This window comes from Pristiophorus japonicus, chromosome 8 (genome assembly GCF_044704955.1).
Source record: "Pristiophorus japonicus isolate sPriJap1 chromosome 8, sPriJap1.hap1, whole genome shotgun sequence".
Classification (NCBI taxonomy): domain Eukaryota; kingdom Metazoa; phylum Chordata; class Chondrichthyes; family Pristiophoridae; genus Pristiophorus; species Pristiophorus japonicus.
In genome coordinates, this window is record NC_091984.1 from 18187692 (window position 1) to 18207459 (window position 19768).

Below are 19768 nucleotides of genomic sequence, written 5' to 3' on the forward strand. Positions count from 1 at the left end.
TGTAATGGCCACCAAATCATACCCATTTGTAATGATTTGTGCCGTCAACTCATTTACTTTATTTTGAATGCTGCGTGCTTTTAGGTAGAGTGTTTTAATACTAGTTTTTAAACCATGATTTTTAGTTTTGACCCCTCCTGCAGCCCCTTTATATTCATACATATTGTCCCTTCCTATCATCTTGTGGTTTACACTTACCCCAGTGCTACTCTGCTCTGTTGCCTCCTGCCTTTTGCATTCTTTCTTGGGGTCCTGTTCATCTGAGCACTCACCCACTCTAGCTCGGAGCCCTCTCCTGGGTTCCGAATACTCCTTGCATTGAGGCACTGAGCTTTCATGCTTGCCTTTTTATTACACTTTGACCCTTTAGAATTTTGCTGTACAGTGGCCCTTTTTGTTTTTTGCCTTGGGTTTCTCTGCCCTCCACTTTTACTCATCTCCTTTCTGTCTTTTGCTTTTGTCTCCATTTTGTTTCCCTCTGTCTCCCTGCATTGGTTCCCATCCCCCTGCCATATTAGTTTAAACCCCCCCCCCCCCCCCCAAACAGCACTAGCAAACACTCCCCCCTAGGACATTGGTTCCGGTCCTGCCCAGGTGTAGACCGTCCGGTTTGTACTGGTCCCACCTCCCCCAGAACCGGTTCCAATGGCCCAGGAATTTGAATCCCTCCCTGCTGCACCACTGCTCAAGCCACGTATTCATCTGAGCTATCCTGCGATTCCTACTCTGACTAGCTTTATATAATGTACTTGATAACTGTTCACTTATGTCACTATAAAGCTTTGTATTGATTGTTTTTGGTACCAACAGTAGATATTAAAATCTGAGACGGTTCTGAAAACCAGGATGTGATTGATTCAGCAAACATCTTCCTAGTTGTCATTTGTATACATTGTTGTTTTGCTTTGTTACACATCTTTACATTTATATCCTTTGTAAAATTGTTTTTTATAATATTACAGGTGATAACATGTACAGCTGTGAAAAGTGTAAAAAGTAAGTCCAGTGCATGTTTCTGCCATCTATGGTCCAACCTATGTGTTTAGATTTGTTAAATCTCTTAGATATGCACCCGTTTAATAATTTTCTAGCCCTGTTAGCCATTCTAAACTTTGCTCATGTTTTTAATGAGCAATTATCAAGCCATCTTCAGCTGATTATCTTCAGGATTTAAACAATTTATTATTGGGATATGGGCATCGCTGGCAAGGCCAGCATTTATTGCCCATCCTTAGTTGCCCCTGAGAATGTGGTGGTGAGCCGCCGCCTTGAACCGCTGCAGTCCGTGTGGTAGAGGTACTCCCACAGTGCAGTTAGGGAGGGAGTTCCAGGATTTTGACATAGGTTATTCGTGCTTTTCCCACACTATTGTAAATATCTTGGAAAAGAAGTATGTAGAGTAGCATCAGAGAGCGGTGTTATGAGCAAAACCTGGACAAATGAGAGAATAAAAGCAGGACATATGGAAACCACAGCAGGTCAGCCAGGACCTGTAAAGAGAAAAGACAGTTATTGATGTTTAAGCATTTAATGGCCACTCTAGTTGCCCTGAGAAGATGGTGGTGTGCGGCCCTCTTGAACCGCTAGTGGCGGTTTGATACAACTGAGGGGCTTGCTCGGCCACTTCGGAGGGCATTTATGTGTCAACCACATTGGTGTGGGGCGGCAGAGAAGGACAGGTTATTGATGTTTAGGGTTGTAACGCTTATCGGGTTGCTGTGGTTCTTGTGTGATGAGGGCAGTGTGGTCTAGGGAATATTTGTGATGGGAAACGCACACCCAAGTTGAATTGTGTTTGGATAAATGACTATTCAGTTTTGCTGAATTACTTCAAGGGATCACTGAGCATTTGTACAGATCTTTCCCTCGGGAAATTAACTGGGTGGTAGAGTCCACTAAAGAGTAGATTGTATGTGGATTCTGCAAGACGACCCTTGTTCTGTGCTTATTTCAACATTGAACGGTTAATTTAAAATCTCTTTTTTAGATTGAGAAATGGAGTGAAATTCTGCAAAGTGCAAAAGTTGCCAGAGGTAAATATTTTCTATAATTTAAAATTCCATGTTTCTTCCATAAAATTTGGTTAAATAACCCTTTGAATGTAGGTAGCTTTCAACCATAAATTAATCCGGGAATCCTGAGCTCTTTCTCTTCCTCCTTCATCCCTCAACAAAAGGCTAATCTATGCGATTTCCTTGCCGATGTGTAATTGCAAAGATATATCTGTATTAGAGAGAACACTGTAAGAGCTCCCCATTGACTGTGAGTTGAGCTGCTGCCCAGTTGCCCTACAGACCAGAAAATCCGAGGTGTTATCATTGGACTCTGACAATATTCCAGTTGGGTGCTATAATTGGTTCTGGTAAGGGGGGGGGAAGTCAGAGTTCCCACTCCCGATTGCGTTCCATGGACTTCTATTGGAATGTGATGGTCCCACTGGTGAAATGGCCTGCCAATTGATAGTGGTAGCGCTCTTGCTTGAGTGTCAGCCATGACTCAGTTGCTAGCGCACTCTCCTGAGTCAGAAGGTTATGGGTTCAAGACCCACTCCAGAGACTTGAGCACAAAAATCGGCTGACATTCCAGTGCAGCACTGAGGGAGTGCTGCACTGTCAGAGGTGCCATGAGACGTTAAAACCGTCTGACCTTTCGGGTGGACATAAAAGATCCTGTGACCCTATTTGGAAGAAGAGCAGGGGGGTTACCCCAGTATCCTGGCCAATATTTATCCCTCAACTAATTATCTGGTCATTATCACATTGCTGTTTGAGGGAGCTTGCTGTGTTTCCTACATTGTACATAATTGACTATAAAGCGCTTTGAGACGTCCTGTGATTGTGAAAGGCACTGTATAAATGCAAGAGTTTTTTTTGTTAGGTCGTGGGTTCAAGCCCACTATAGAACTTGAGCGTATAACTCTAAACTTTGACAATTTACCTCACTGTTGTTTGTGGGATCTTGTTTTGCATAGAATATCTACCATAAGTCATTGCATTTTAAAGCAATATGTGAAGCACTTTGAGAGTCATAAAATTATAATTGCGGGTCCTCTTTTATTGTAGATTTTATGCATTCACTTGAAGCGATTCAGACACGAGCTCATGTTTTCCACCAAAATCAACAACCATGTGTCCTTCCCATTGGAAGGACTTGACCTTCAACCTTTCCTTGCTAAAGAGAGCCCTTCTCAAATCACTACTTACGGTCTTTTATCCGTTATCTGCCATCATGGTACTGCCAGTTGTGAGTATCATGAATGAATGTTTTAATATAATGCATTGACCGAGCGGTTGTATTCTTCGAAGGTTGTGTGACACAAAGTTAATTTTTTTTTAAGTTAAGGTAGTGCATTGTGCTTCAGATGGAACGCTAATCCGAGGTCCCATCTGCCTGTTCTAGTGGTCTAGTTGTTGTGATAAAAATGTCTGGCTAATATTTTGCCCTCAACCAGTTTTAATTTAAAAATGGATTGATCATCTCATTGCTGTTTACAGAATATTGTTCACTCAGAATGGTTGCTGCCTTTTGAGATGTTTTTATGTAAATTGTTAAGTTAATTCTATTCTGAAGGTTTTGTATAACACCTGAATAAATCAGGAAAATTTGTTTAGCACAACACAGAGAAAACAATATTTTGTGCTATGGTTATTTAGCCCTCAACCAACATCACAAACAGATGATCTGGTCATTATCACATTGCTGTTTGTGGGACCTTGCTGTGTACAAATTGGCTGCTGCATTTACTACGTTACAACAGTGACTACACTTCAAAAGCACTTAATTGGTTGTAAAGTGCTTTGGGGTGTCCTGAGGTCATGAAAGGTGCGATATAAATGCAAGTCCTTTTTTTTAAATAGTGCAGTAAAATGATTCTGTGATTCTAATAAAACATTTATAGATTTACAGAAGGTAATTTTGCTTACTGTGTGCATGCTGCCATCTTCACCTGGAGTTATCAACTCTTAATTGCATCTCTCTGCTCTTCCCCTATATCTATCCATATTTTTCTATTTTAAACATTTATGCAATATTACTTTAAATGATAAAGCCCCTGTCCCAATAGCCATTTGTAATAAAGGATTCTATATTCCATTGACCCTCTGTGTATAAATGAGTTTTCTAACTTCTCCTTAGACCTTCTAGTAATAATCAGTCTACACTCTTTGCTGATTTTAACCTCAAAGCTTTTCATATTTTAATACAAACCCTTCCATTCTCTGTTCCGGTGGGAAAAGCCTCAATTCTTTGAGCCCTTCTTCGTAACAATTTAATCTTTGCAGATCCTTTCCACAGCTCTGATATCTTTTATAAAGAGGTGCCCAAAATGCATGTAGTGTTTGAATTGTGGCCTAATCAATGTCGTGTACAAATTCAGTACCATTTCCTGGCTTTTATGTTCAATGGCCCTTTGTATAAAGCTCAGAATCCCAATTGCTTTTTTTTTTAATCACCCGCTCCACCTTTGTCCGCATTGTTAAAAATTGTACCTGTACCATGTAGTGCAGTGTTGTCAAATAGAAAGTTAGGAACAAGAAGGGGAGTCAGATGGGAATGCTTACAGAATGAATTGCCGGAGAAGTTTGTTGAAGCAGATAGTGTAACTGCATGCAGGAGACAGTTGAAATGCTGGAAGGAGAGGAATTGAGGGATATGGTGCAAAGTCAGGAAGGTGGGGGGCTGATCTCTTAAAATATTTGTGGTGACTCTCTAGTCTGCTCTCATAAAGGCTCATTCCTTTGCACTTCTCGGAGAAGGGAGAATCCCACTTTTACTAAGTGCAAACTATTTGTCGTCATTATACGCAGTCCCTCGACTTGCTTAGAAACATAGAAAAATAGGTGCAGGAGTAGGCCATTCGGCCCTTCGAGCCTGCACTGCCATTCAATAAGATCATGGCTGATCATTCCTTCAGTACCCCATTCCTGCTTTCTCTCCGTACCCCTTGATCCCCTTCCCCATAAGAGCCATATCTAACTCCCCCTTGAATATATCCAGTGAACTGGAATCAACAACACTCTGCGGCAGGGAATTCCACAGGTTAACAACTCTTGAGTGAAGAAGTTTCTCCTCATCTCCGTTCTAAATGGCCTACCCCTTATCCTAAGACTATGTCCCCTGGTTCTGGACTTCCCCAACATCGGGAACATTCTTCCCGCATCTAACCTGTCCAGTCCCATCAGAATCTTATGTTTCTGAGATCCCCTCTCATCCTTCTAAACTCCAGTGAATAAAGGCTCAGTTGATCCAGTCTCTCTTCATATGACAGCCCAGCTATCCCTGGAATCAGTCTGGTGAACCTTCGCTGCACTTCCTCAATAGCAAGAACGTCCTTCCTCAGACTGGGAGACCAAAACTGAACACAATATTTCAGGTGAGGACTCACTAAGGCCCGGTACAACTGCAGTAAGACCTCCCTGCTTCTATACTTAAATCCTCTAACTATGAAGGCCAACATACCATTTGCCTTCTTCACCACCTGCTGTACCTGCGTGCCACTTTCAGTGACTGATGAACCATGACACCCAGGTCTCGTTGCACCTCCCCTTTTCCTAGTCTGTCGCCATTCAGATAATATTCTGCCTTCGTGTTTTTGCCCCCAAAATGGATAACCTCACATTTATCCACATTATACTGCATCTGCCATGCATTTGCCCACTCACCTAACCTGTCCAAGTCACCCTGCAGCCTCTTAGTGTCCTCCTCACAACTCACACCGCCACCCAGTTTAGTGTCATCTGCAAACTTGGAGATATTACACTCTATTCCTTCATCCAAATCGTTAATATATATTGTAAAGAGCTGGGGTCCCAGCACTGAGCCCTGCGGCACTCCACTAGTCACTGCCTGCCATTCTGAAAAGGACCCGTTTATCCCGACTCTCTGCTTCCTGTCTGCCAACCAGTTCCCTATCCACGTCAGTATATTACCCCCAATACCATGTGCTTTGACTTTGCACAACAATCTCTTGTGTGGGACCTTGTCAAAAGCCTTCTGAAAGTCCAAATACACCACATCCACTGGTTCTCCCTTGTCCACTCTGCTAGTTACATCCTCAAAAAATTCCAGAAGATTCGTCAAGTATGATTTCCCTTTCTTAAATCCATGCTGACTTGATCTGATCCTGTCACCGCTTTCCAAATGCGCTGCTATTTCATCCTTCATGATCGATTCCAACACCTTCCCCACCACCGATGTCAAGCTAACCGGTCTATAATTACCTGTTTTCTCTCCCTCCTTTTTTAAAAAGTGGTGTTACATTAGCTGCCCTCCAGTCCATGGGAACTGATCCAGAGTCGATAGACTGTTGGAAAATGATCATCAATGCATCCACTATTTCTAGGGCCACTTCCTTGAGCACTCTAGGATGCAGACAATCAGGCCCCAGGGATTTATCGGCCTTCAATCCCATCAATTTCTCTTAACACAATTTCCCACCTAATAAGGATATCCTTCAGTTTCTCCTCCTCACTAGACCCACTGTCCCTTAGTACATTCGGAAGGTTATTTGTATCTTCCTTCGTGAAGACCGAACCGAAGTATTGGTTCAATTGGTCTGCCATTTCTTTATTCCCCATTATAATTTCACCTGAATCCGACTGCAAGGGACCTACGTTTGTCTTTACTAATCTTTTTCTCTTCTCACATTTATAGAAGCTTTTGCAGTCAGTTTTTATATTCCCTGCAAACTTCCGCTCGTACTCTATTTTCCCCCTCTTAATTAAACCCTTAGTCCTCCTCTGTTGAATTCTAAATTTCTCCCAGTCCTCAGGTTTGTTGCTTTTTCTAGCCAATTTAAATGCTTCTTCCTTGGCTTTAACGCTATCCTTAATTTCTTTTGTTAGCCATGGTTGAGCCACCTTCCCAGTTTTATTTTTACTCCAGACAGGGATGTACAATTGCTGAAGTTCATCCATATGATCTTTAAATGTTTGCCATTGCTTATCCACCGTCAACCCTTTTAGTATCGTTTGTCAGTCCATTCTAGCCAATTCACGCCTCATACTGTCGAAGATACCTTTCCTTAAGTTCAGGAACCTAGTTTCCGAATTAACTTTGTCACTCTCCATCTTAATAAAGGAATTCTACCATATTATGGTCACTTTTACCCAAGGGGCCTTGCCAAGGGGCTTCCACTCTAAAAGTGAGTTCTCAGGTGGATGTACTGTCCAATACAGGAATTACAGTCTCTGTCACAGGTGGGGCAGACAGTGGTTGAAGGAAAGGGTGGGCGGAGAGTCTGGTTTGCCGCACGCTCCTTCCACTGTCTGCGCTTGATTTCTGCATGCTCTCTGCGACGAGACTCTGTGCTCAGCACCCTCCCGGATGCTTTTCCTCCACTTCGGGTGGTCTTGGGCCAGAGATTCCCAGGTGTCGGTGGGGATGTTGCACTTTATCAAGGAGGTTTTGAGGGTGTCCTCTGCCCACCTAGGGCTCGCTTATCATGTAGGAGTTCCGAGTAGAGCACTTGCTTTGGGAGTCTTGTGTTGGGCATGCAGACAATGTGGCCCGCCGAATGGAGCTGGTCGAGTGTGGTCAGTGCTTCGATGCTGGGGATGTTGGCTTGAGCGAGAACATTGACGTTGGTGCGTCTATCCTCCCAGTGGATTTGCAGGATCTTGCGGAGGCAGCGTGGTGGAACTTTTCCAGTGCTTTGAGGTGCCTACTATACATGGTCCATGTCTCTGAGCCATATAGAAAGGCAGGTATCACTACTGCCCTGTCGAACATAAGATTGGTGCCAGATTTGAGGTCCTGGTCTTCAAACACACTCTTTCTCAGGCGACTGAAAGCTGTGCTGGCACACTGGAGGTGCTGTTGCACCTCGTCATCGATGTCTGCCCTTGCTGATAGTAGACTCCCGAAGATGGTTTGTCACCATCCTCCATCTGCTCCATGACAACATGCAAGCTGTGATCCTGACCAACTGATCCACCACAGACCCAATCCACGTTTGGACTGGGGTCAAGCAGGGCTGTGTCATCACACCAACGCTCTTCTCGATCTTCCTCGCTGTAATGCTCCATCTCACGCTCAACAAGCTCTCCGCTGGAGTGCAACTAAATGATAGAACCAATGGGAACCTGTTCAACCTACGTCGCCTCCAGGTTAGATTTAAGGCCGTCCCAAATTCTGTCATCGAACTACAGTATGCGGACGACGCATGCGCCTGCGCACGCTCCGAGGCCGAACTGCAAGCCATCGTCAACACCTTCACCGCGGCATGGGCCTTACGCTAAACATCCATAAAACAAAAGTCCTCCACCAACCTGACCCCGCCACACAGCACTGCCCCGCCTCTTCACACCCACCCACCCCCCCGGTCATCAAAAGCCACGGCTTGGCCTTGGACAACATGGACCATTTTCCATACTATTTGTGGGGTAATGATGGCTCCTTTATATATTATCAGCAGGGACATTGGATTTCTGAGCTCCCAAAATGTTAATTAAAAAAAAATCCCCATATAATAATAGTATTGAGCTTTTCTGTCACCAAGTCAGTGGCCCTGATTTATAATAATGTGATCGTTCAGTTTATCTATCATTCAAAGCACTGTACTTTGGCAGGTTAATATCTGTATTTTTCTAACTCTAGGTGGCCATTATACAGCATTTTGCCTAAATGATCTGAATGACCGATGGTATGAATTTGATGACCAGAGTGTTACGGAAGTGTCTGAATTGACGGTGCAGAACGCGGAAGCTTATGTACTCTTCTACAGGTAACTCCATTCTCTAGATGATAGCTGCTGGTTTTTGTTTTCCATGGAAAAGCGCATAAAATTGCGTTCCCACATAATAGATTTTAACTTACCCAGGCCCCACAAACCAGTGGCCCTGCCAGTTCATGATAAATTTTACTGTCTGGATTTTAGGCAGCAAAGTGACAACTCACTTGCAGTCTTGTATAAACACACCAAGTTTGGATGAGGAAACCCAGTGGCCCTGCTCCTGATTTTGTGGTGTTGGCTGTGGCTCAGTAGTGGCGCTTTCGCTTCTGTGCCAGAAGGTTAAAAGTTCAAGTCCCACTCCAGAGACTTGAGCACAAAATTTAGGCTGACACTGACTGAGGAGCAGTCTTTCGAATGAGATGTTAAACCAAGACTACATCCGCCCTCTCGGGCGGCACTATTTTAAGAGATAAGGCGTTTTCCCTTGTGTCTTGGCCAATATTTATTCCCTCAACCAGCATCATTAAAACAGATTATTGGTCATTATCATATTGGTGTTTGTGGGATCTTGCAATGCATAAATTGGCTGCTGCATTTCCTACATTACTACATACTTTGTTGGTTTTAAAGTGCTTTGGGACATCCCGAGATTGTGAAATGTGCTCTATAAATTCAAGTTTGTTTATTCTTGCCAATTTGTGCCTCTCTGCCTCTCCTGAAGTCATCGTCTCTTGCTGGTCTACTGTTCCAGTGAGTGCTGTTTGGTACCTCACCTGATTGTAAACTGAGGTATTGAGTATTGGAAGACTGCTTAACCAGGGATGAAGTCATGTCCCAGTCTGATTCTGTCCTTAACTGACATTTACATGCATGTCTATTTCAGCAGGATTATTGGACATCAGTCATTTGCCCTCACCTAGTGACTCTTTGCCCTTAGTCCAGGGGCACTCGGGCTAATTTCAGCACTCTGGCTGAGATGAACAAACTCAAAATATAAGCGAACTGAGAGTCTTTAACTAGTCTCTGAACAAAATGTAAGCCAGTTGCACAATTTTGCTTACTGCACTGTATTTTTCTAGTTGCTTAATATAGATAAAATCGCAACTATAGTGCAGTACATACATTGCAGACTGTGGCATGCAAGTCTTATGTGACGGTAGATTAACTACAGGTAAGATCTAACCACCACTTCTTTGCACAAAAGATGGATATGGGTGAGGAAGGACCTATGCTTAAGAAGGGAGATAGAACACGTCCAGAGAACTATAGACCAGTCCAGCTTAACATTGGTGGTAGGAAAAATAATAGAATCCCTATTAAAGGTATCAATAGAAGCCAAAAATATAATAATGAATAGTCAGCATGGATTTCAAAAGGGACAGTCTCGCTTGACCAACCTCATTGAATTTTTTGAGGTTACTGAGAGAATAGACAAGGGTAATGCAGTAGATGTAATTTATCTCGATTTTCAGATGTAATTATCTAGATTTTTAAAAGGCCTTCGATAAAGTACCACATAATAGACTAATGAATAAGGTCAGAGAATGTGGAATCGGGGCATGTAGCAGAATGGATAGCTAGCTGGCTTCAAGATAAAGCAGAGAGTAGGGTTCAGTGGCAGAAGGTGGGTAGTGTTCCACAAAGATCAGTGCTGGGACCACTGTTCACAATTTATATCAACGATTTCAAATTTGGAATCGAAAACAATTTCTAAATTTGCGGATGACGCCAAATTGTGGTTATAGTTGATACTGAGGAAGACTGCAACAAATTACAGGAAGACATTCATAAACTTGCAGAATGGGCATATAATTGGCAAATGAAATTCAACACCAATAAATGTGAGGTATTGCATTTTGGTAGAAAAAATAGGGAGGTCACTTATTACTTGGGTGCAAGTCTGGTGTGGTAGAGGAGCAAAGAGCTGAGTACAAATACACATCACTAAAAGTAGCGACACAGGTTAACCAGGCCATAAAAAGGCAAAACCGGCACTAGGGTTTATTTCTAGAGGGATAGAATGGAAAAGTAGTGAAGTTATGCTAAACCTGTACCGAACCTTGGTTAGCCCACACTTGAACAAAACATATAGCATTTCTCAAATTGATTCACATCGGCATTTGAGTCGCAGTGAGGAGAAATAGAAATCAATTGAAGTTCTTTCGCTGTATGTCCATTGTATCTTCAGCTTTTCCATCCTTATAAAATAATAGTTTCAAGCCATATTATAAAAAGGAGAGAAACACTGGAGAGGGTGCAGAGAAGATTTACAAGGATGATACCAGAAATGTGAGGGTATACCTATCAGGAAAGGATAAACAGTCTGGGTCTCTCTTCAGTTGAAAAAAGAAGGCAGGGGGGGTAACCAAATTGAGGTCTTTAAAATTATGAAAGGTTTTGATAGAGTAGTTACAGAGTTTTCACTGGTTCTGCTCTTCCTCACAAGAGGCCAGTAATATAAAGATAGTCACCAAGTCAAATAGGGAATTCAGAAGAAGCTTCTTTACCCAGAGATTGTGAGAATGTGGAACTTGCTACCACCGGGAGTGGTTGAGGCAAATAGTATCGATGCATTTAAGGGGAGGCTAGACAAGCATATGAGGGAGAATGGAATAGAGGGTTATGCTGACAGATGGTGAGGAAAGACAGGAGGAGGCTTGAGTCGAGCATCGGCGCAGGCATGGACTGGTTGGGACAAATGGCCTGTTTCTGTGCTGTATATCCTATGTAATCTTGTTTCTGTGCCGTATAATCCTATGTAATCCCTATGTAATTTGGTTCTTAAGGGCTCTTCTAATCAGAACAGTCCTATTGCCCCTCTCCCCATCACAGAAACCAGCTGGTTATTAAATCATTCCAGGGTTTTTTGCTTCCACTACTCTGCTCTCGTCAATTCCATGCATTTATCTCTAAGCATCGCCTGCCATCAGAGACAATGTTCCCTCATTTTTTTTCCCAGTGCCAGCCTTTTAAATTAGCTACATGGCCGCGTGGGACCTCACAATTGGTGGAACGTTGATAACTTTGCCTTCGCTAGTTGGGATCTGTGTCCCCTTGTCCTGGTGTCACTTCTTAATTTGAAGTAGAGTTCTGGATTTGCCTTTTCTATATATTTTTCATTCTTGTATACCTCTGTCATGTTGCTATGCTCTTCAGCATATGTTGAAGCACTATAATGGTTCTCCCTGTGTTGAGCTTTGGCAGTGAGCTGACTTTGTTATGCATATTATACTGAGCTCCCAGACACTGCGTTAAAATTAGTTTACTGGATTTTTCTCATTCAATCTCTGCATGTTTATACAAGACTGTTTTGGAAGCTCGTTGGTTGATTTTTCTGCGCAAAGTCCAACTGATACAATTTACAATTGTGAATCGGCAGCGCTGCAGGAGGAAGGTAATTGTGAAGTCGTCTCACCTAACAACAGCTCAGAGTTTACAATGCAAATTCACTAGAATCTGCCACGCAGCTCTGCAGTAAAAACTGATCCAATTCATGTGCAGCTGCTGTGAATCGGAATGCCTTTCGGGGATCTGCATAATTAACAAAATTTTCACACATGTACTCTCCTTGGGGGAGAAATTTGGGAGCGCTCCATTTAGGACGCTAACTTTTAAAAGTTGAAAAAATTAGCATCAGGCACTAATGATTTTCAACTTCAAAAAAAATTTGAATCGAGCATTCCATTTCCTTCCTGGAGCACTACAGGACACAGGCGGGGCGATAGTTGTGCAGCACTGCACAATGGGCCGTTCTGCGGCTTTTCCCTCCAGTGAGCTGGTCCCCGACGGCAACCGTGATCCTTCCCGATAAGCCTGATGCATTCCAGCGTGCCCTGCTGATGGCTAGCTGACGAAAAGGAATCCAAAAAATGTAAAAACAGCATTTAAAATTTTTTTCCACTTGCCTCGACCACCTCCCCGCTGAATTTCGCCCAGCCTCCTGATCGATGCCTCCTGCAGCTGCCGGTGTTTTCGCCCGGCAATGCTGCAGGGGGCGGAACCGAAGTTCGGATCCTGGCCGCTGCCAGGGCAATGAGCACGGCAATGACGTCCCCGGGCGTAAAGAGATCGGGGTGCAACATCCGACTGCCACCACAAAGCTCCCGCCGAAGTTAGTGGGAGTCACTCATCTCACCCGGTCGGTAAGTGATTAGCACCTCATTGTCACCCCTCGGAGGCAATAACGGGAGGTGCTAAGGAGGCCAATTTTTAGACCTTTACATGTTCTTTTGGAAGTTAGACATATAGTTTGAAGTCAATTCAACAGTGCATGTGTGTATATACTGTAGGTAGCTGTATAATCGTGCAATGTAGTTACTTCCTTTTGCTACAACCAACAAGAATGATGAAAATGATTGACTTATTTTAGTGCACTTACTTTAAAGCTGCAAACCCTATAAAGCTTATACAGTGCAGCATTTAGTATTCCTCAGTCAAAAACTCGTCTGTTTCAACATCTACAAAGCTAATTTAGAGTTGAGTACAATACTAAAGGAAAAGCCATTATTTTTGGGGGATGTTCTTTATCCTTTTTTAACTCTGGATATTTTTGGCTACTTGAAACTACTCTTCTAGGTGAGTCTTTGCTCCCAGTGTCAAGAAAGTCTCTTCATTTGTCCAGATATCTACAAGTGTACCCAGGGAACAAATAGAGAGCCACCTTCCATTTCCTTTCGCTAGTTGGGATCAGTGTATTGCTACTGATTGTATCATGTGCCTTTCACAATCATCCTGAAGAACAACATTAAAACTAGACTTGGATTTGGGCTTTAATTGGCAAGCAAATTTATCAAACAGTAAAAACAAGTGAATAGTTGTAGTTAAATTCAGAAAAAGCTGCTAATCAAAAATAGATTTGAACGAATCACAAGCGCTGTTTGTATTTGAATTGAATTTCTCATCCCTCGGGCACCTACCCAATGATGACCACTGATTCAAAACAATTGTATCATGAGATAAAACACTTTCTATCTAGAATCATAGAATAGTACAGCACAGAAGGAGGCAATTCGCCCATAGACTGCGTCGATATATCATGACAAAACCAGATTTAGGTTGGTGTCGGTACTTTCAACAGAAATGCTTCATTTTTGTCACAGCCATCTTTTAACGCTCGTTCTCTAATCTCGTTTATAAAAAAAAATGACCACTTGGCCATGGTATCATTCCCCAGCAGGATTGGTTATTTTTGCCGTGATTAGAAATTAGAAGTTGGAGATCAAGCACAATTAATCTGAAATTCTACAACTGCGGTATGGATTAGTTTCCTGATAATATGCACTTACTGATAAAATTACATTTATTCTGATCAGTTTGAATTGAAGTCCAAAGATCCCACTATTCGAAGAAGAGCATTGTCCTGGCCAAATTTCCGCCCTCAACCAGAACCACCAAAGACAGATGAACCGGTCATCCATCCCATTGTTGTTTGTGGGACCTTGTGTGCAAGAGCAGTTGCTGCATTTGTCTATGCAACAGTCAGTGCACTTTAAAAGTAATACATTGTGTGTGAAGTGATATATACATACAATACACTATTTCTTTACTATTGGGGTGTAATGTTTTTGAAGAAAATTAAACACCTTTCAAACATTTTGTATTAAATTGCAACATGGCTTTTAATATATCTTTGATAGAAAGAACTTGCATTTATATAGCGCTTTCACCAGGATGACCCAAAGCGCTCGGCAGCTAGTGAAGTACTTTTGAAGCGTAATCACTGATGTAATGTAGGAAACGCAGCAGCCAATTTGCACACCCAGTTCCCACAAACAGCGATGAAATAATTGGCCAGATAATCTGTGGGTGTCGGAGGGGGTGGGGAGCGGTGCAGGGGGGTGGGGGGAAGGAAGAGGGGAGAGAGGGAGAAGAGAGGATGTAAGGAGGAGAGCACTTTCTAACAGTGCGTTATGATCTGGAATGCACTGAAAGGGGGATGGAAGCAGATTCAGTAGTAACTTTCAAAAGGAAGTTGGATATATACTTGTAAAGGAAAAATTTGCAGGGCTATGAGGAAAGGGGAGTGGGACTAATTGGATAGTTCTTTCAAAGTGCAGGCCATGGGCTTCCTATGCTGTGTGATTCTAGGATTTTAATTCCAAATATGGATTGTGTCCGGTGAGGATGACGCTTAATGGTGTCTCGTGGATCAATTTGAGGTGATGAGTACACAGTGTATTGACTTGTGATTTTTTTTTTTGTGCAAGGACCAACAATATTGGTGATAACGCTGCAGTAAGAGGATGAAACGATTCTGTGGTGAGGTCAACAGGAAATCCTGCTACTATGACTTTTTAGTATTGCACTGTCTTGTCATTTTTATTTGGCAGAAAAAGCAGCGAGGAGATGCAGAAGGAACGGCAGAGGGTGACTCATCTACTGAACATGATGGAACCTAGCCTGCTGCAGTTCTACATATCGCGCCAGTGGCTTAACAAATTCAAGACTTTTGCTGAGCCAGGCCCTATTAGCAACAATGAGTTCCTTTGTGTTCACGGAGGTAAGACAGTACTTGAAATACATTAACCCCTGACCCATCAGTTGCTAATCGGTCCCAGATTCAATCCCCGTTTTGTACGGCATTAACTGATCTCCGCTGAGGTGGCAGTCGGAGCTTCCGTTAAAATTAATCTCTGCATTCCTGGGCTCGGAAGAGGGAATGTCCACCAGGGTTTCTGTTCCTGAGCCCTATCCAGTGAGCTTTTTGATTTGAAATGTGTATGTCATTACATTGGATTTGGCTGTTGCCTGTGGAACTTTACCCAGCAAAGAGTCAACATCTTCAGGAGAAGGGGGAAGAAAAACACCATCAAAACAAATTCTTGCTATTGACAGCATTGCATATTTTCTGTGAAAAAATCATAGCAACAGGCCACTGTACTTGCTTAAAACCTGTTGCCTTTTCCAGTTCTGACGAAAGGTCATTGACCTGAAATATTAGCTCTGTTTCTCTCTCCACAAATGCTGCCTGACCTGCTGAGTGTTTCCAGCATTTTCTGTCTTTATTTGATTTCCATCGTCCGCTGTATTTTACTTTTGTATTGGTGTTTAATTCACTGCCACTTCTCTTCCAGGAATGCCCACCTTGAAGTTCTGCTCTTCTCTCCAATGGGATTTCAGTTTGTCTCTTACCTTGTTCATTTTCGTTGCTTTCTGTTTCTCTTCTCATGTTTGGTCAGGTATTTACCAAAACTCACTTTCACAGCCACGTCTCTTTCCTCAGCAACTGTCTCCGGCTCCGACTTATTCCACATGGATTCCAACTGAAATTCCACCCTTCACGCTTCAGATCCGCCCATGATTACAGATGTCTCCAGGATATTCAGCATTCCTTAAACCACTGCTCTCTCCCCATTTCGAGATCCACGCTCCACACCATGTGCTCAATCTCTCTTCTCCAGCACCAACTCGCTCTATCTCAAAGCTGTCCTGGTCTGCAGTTCTATTTCATCCTTCACCTCATCTGGCGTTTTAACAAATGTTTATTCTTCCCTTCAGGTGTCAAGTATCAAAAGCTTCAACAACACTTGGATACCAGCACCACTCCAGAATCACCTTTCCCTTCACTTTCCTCAGCCCTTCCTCCAGTCTTCAGAATACTCATTCCACCTGGACCCCTTCCTCTAGCCTCTTACCCTTTCTAAATCTTTTCATTGGAACTGCCAGTGTGACATCGGCCATCTCAATTTCTTTGCTCCACTCATTCACTCTAACCTGCCCCCTCTCTGAACTTGCAGCACTCCGTTCTCTCAGATCTAACCTCATCAGCTGTTGCTGTTTCGTGAACCAACTACTAACTTGCTGAGGCTGAATGCCAACTCTCCTAACACCTACTTCCCTCTGGACCATGTCCCCACCACCGAACATCAAGCCTTCGTTTCCAAAACTATAGCTGACCTCATCTCCTCTGAAGATCTTCCCTCCACGGTCTCTAACCTCATAGTCCCCTAATCCTACACAGCCCTCTTCTACCTCCTTCACAGGATCCAGAAGTAAGACTGCCCTGCTAGACCCATCGTTTCAACCTATTCTTGCCCCATGGAACTGATTTCTTCCTATCTCGACTCACTTTCTTTCGCCTTGTCCAGTCTTTTCCTATCCACATCCGCAGCTCTCCTTTGACTCCACTCACTGCCTCCAAATAAAATGTGTTGCTATGGGAACCCTTATGGGTCCTAGCTATGCCTGACTTTCCGTGGGATATGTGGAACATTCTTTGTTCCAGTCCTACTCTGGTTCCCTCACTGACCCCTCTCTTTTTCCGGTACATTGATGACTATCAGTACAGCTTCCTGCTCTCACCCCGAACTGGAAAATTTGCTTCCAATTTCCACCCTTCCCTTCCCTTCACGTGGTCCATCTCCAACTCTGCCCTTCCCTTCCTCGACTTTTCTGTCTCCATTTCCGGGGATAGGCTAGCAACCGATATCCATTATAAGCCTACTACCTTGACTGCACTTCCTCCCACCCTGCTTCCTGAAAGGACTCTCTTCCATTCTTCCACTTTCCTCATCTCCGCTGCATGTGTTCTGACGATGCCACCTTCCATACCAGTGCATCCGGATATGTCTTCCTTTTTACCTCAACTGAGGATTCATCTCCATTGTGGTTAACATTGCTCTCGACCGTGTACATTCTACTTCTGCTCTCGCCCCCTCCCTCCCAGAACCACAATAGGGTTCCCTGTGTCCTCGCCTTTCACCCCACCAGCCTCCACATTCAACAGATCATCCTCTGCCATTTTCAGTGTGATCTCACCACCAAACACATCTCTTCGCCCCCACCCCTTCCCCTTTCAGCATTCTGAAGGGACCGCTCCATCTGCGACACTGGTCCACCCCTCTATCACCACTCACTCCCCTTCCCAAGGCATCTTCCTGTGCGAGCACAGGAGATGCAACATTTGCCCTTTTACCCTCCTCCCTTCCCACTATCCAGGGGCCCCAACACTCCTTTCAGGTGAAACAGTGACTTACTTGTACTACTTTCAATTTATTATACAGGTTGTACCTCCCTTACCCGGCACCCTCGCGACCTGGCCTGTGCCAAATAAGGGATTTTGCCAGATAAAGGGAGGTCAGCTTAGGGTTCTGGGGGGGGGGGGGGGGGGAGAGAGGTCGGTGCCCCAGGTGGGCCCGAACTGTTGGTGGTTCCCCCAGCAGGCAGAGTGTCGGCGCGGCCCCCAAAGTTGGGATGGAGGTCGGCTGCGTTCTGCGCATGCGCCCCCCTGGCCACCAGAATCATGCCGGACGAGGGGCGGTGCTGGATAAGGGAGATCCAACCTGTACTGTATTCGCCGCTCAAAATGTGGTCTACTCTACATTGGGGCGACCAAACGCAGATTGGGTGACCATTTTGTGGAACAGCTCTCTTCCATCTGCAAGCGTGACCCCGATCTTCCAGTCGTCTGTCATTTTGATTTTTCGGCCTACTTCCACTCCCACTCTGACCTCTCTGTCCTTGGCCTCCTAAACTGTCCCAGCACAGACACGATAGGCCAAATGGCATCCTTTTATATCATACATTTCTGTGATGGTCAACGTAAGCTTGCGAAACAGCGCCTCATTTTTCTATTAGGCACTTGACAACCATTGGGCACTTGACGTTCAACATGAGTTCAACAGTTTCAGAACAGAGCCTCTGCCCCTATTTTTTTGGATGGCAGCTGTTGGTGATTCTGCTATTCCCATTTACGCCTCCTCTAGACTAATCTTTTGTTTCTGTACTTGTCCCATTACCACCTCCGTTCACTTTGCACCATCATCCCTTTTGTTATTTAATCTCTTTTGCCTTCCACCCTATCACAGACCTTCCCTTTTAGTCTTTCCTCACCGCCCCCTTTCCCTGCCTCTGCACTTGCTTAAATCTGTTATCTCTTAACTTTTTCCAGTTCTGACAAACGGTCATCGAGCTGAAATATTGGCTCTGTTTCTCTCGCCACAGATGCTGCCTGACCTGAGCATTTCCAGCAATTTTCTGCTGTTATAGCAACAGGCCATATAGTTAGTCAACATATATGGTTAATTGGGGGGAAAGTGGTCTATTCACTGAAACATGTCTCTTACAGGTGTCCCCCCTCAGAAGGCCAGTTACATAGATGACCTGATAGTGATGTTGCCTCAGAATGTGTGGGACTATCTGTACAGCAGGTGAGTAATGTGGCACCTTTTCCATCAAAGGTCATTTTCAACTCCCCTCCCCTGGGAGGTGACTGTTTAAGGTTAATTTTTCACTGGGTAAATGCTCGTGTCCAATAGTGCCTTTACAGATTGTCAACGCCGACTTCTTATTTGCAAGGCCACTGGTCTTTACGGATAAACACATACTTGCGAAAGGCAAACTTAATCTAGATGGAATCATGACATTCGATCCCTGAAAGAGAGTTACGCAATAGCATCCTGTAAACAAATTAAAAATCCCAGAACCGCTGAAGTGGAATTTGATACACTAACCAGTGGCCCCTTTCTATATTATGTACAAGGCCATTGATTTTCCATTTTCCCAGATTGAATTCTGGTTTAAAATTACTTTTGTTAATATAAAAAACTGGGGGATCTTGTTCTTGAGCCACAAGATAAGTCTGTAATTTTACTTCAGTCAGCATTGTCTCGCTGTTGTTGCAGTCAAAAAAAAAATTGAGTCTTCTCCATTTTGTTTGTAACTGCGACCTGCCTTGTATTTTTGGTGTGGCCCTCACTGGAGATGCTGGATGGAATGTTCAGCACCAGAGCACCATTATATATTTTTTTATTGCGTGTTTGAGTAAATCATAGCTTGTTTCAAGTTCCTCACGTTCTATCGTGGGACTTTTCTGGCAGCTGATGGGCATCAATGGCTCTTTTGTCGGGAGTTGGATAACACTAGTAAGTCAATGATCTTGATGCCTTTTGGTTCATACCATTGCATGGCCTCACACACAATGTGTGCGTCTATTTTTTTATTAAGAGGAGGCATCAAAGCTTTATAATAGTCACACCACTGGGACAAAATGTACTGACCAAGTCACTCGAGTTTGTTGCATCCTAAATCAGGCCCAAATGTTTTCCCTCCCTGCACTTGTCTGCCGCCTCTTTTATCTCTTAAGACTCTCCTTAAAAC

General features: G+C 43.7%; 1 protein-coding gene across 1 annotated transcript in view; it reads left to right on the top strand.

Moving 5' to 3' along the window:
• Positions 1 to 19768, top strand: part of usp33 (ubiquitin specific peptidase 33) — a 99812-nt gene that overhangs the window by 58787 nt on the left and 21257 nt on the right. Inside the window, exons 15-20 of the mRNA XM_070886538.1 lie at positions 963 to 996; positions 1988 to 2033; positions 3063 to 3243; positions 8596 to 8722; positions 15001 to 15170; positions 18738 to 18819. Coding sequence (XP_070742639.1) covers positions 963 to 996; positions 1988 to 2033; positions 3063 to 3243; positions 8596 to 8722; positions 15001 to 15170; positions 18738 to 18819 — 640 coding nt within the window. The remainder of the gene's footprint in view (positions 1 to 962; positions 997 to 1987; positions 2034 to 3062; positions 3244 to 8595; positions 8723 to 15000; positions 15171 to 18737; positions 18820 to 19768) is intronic.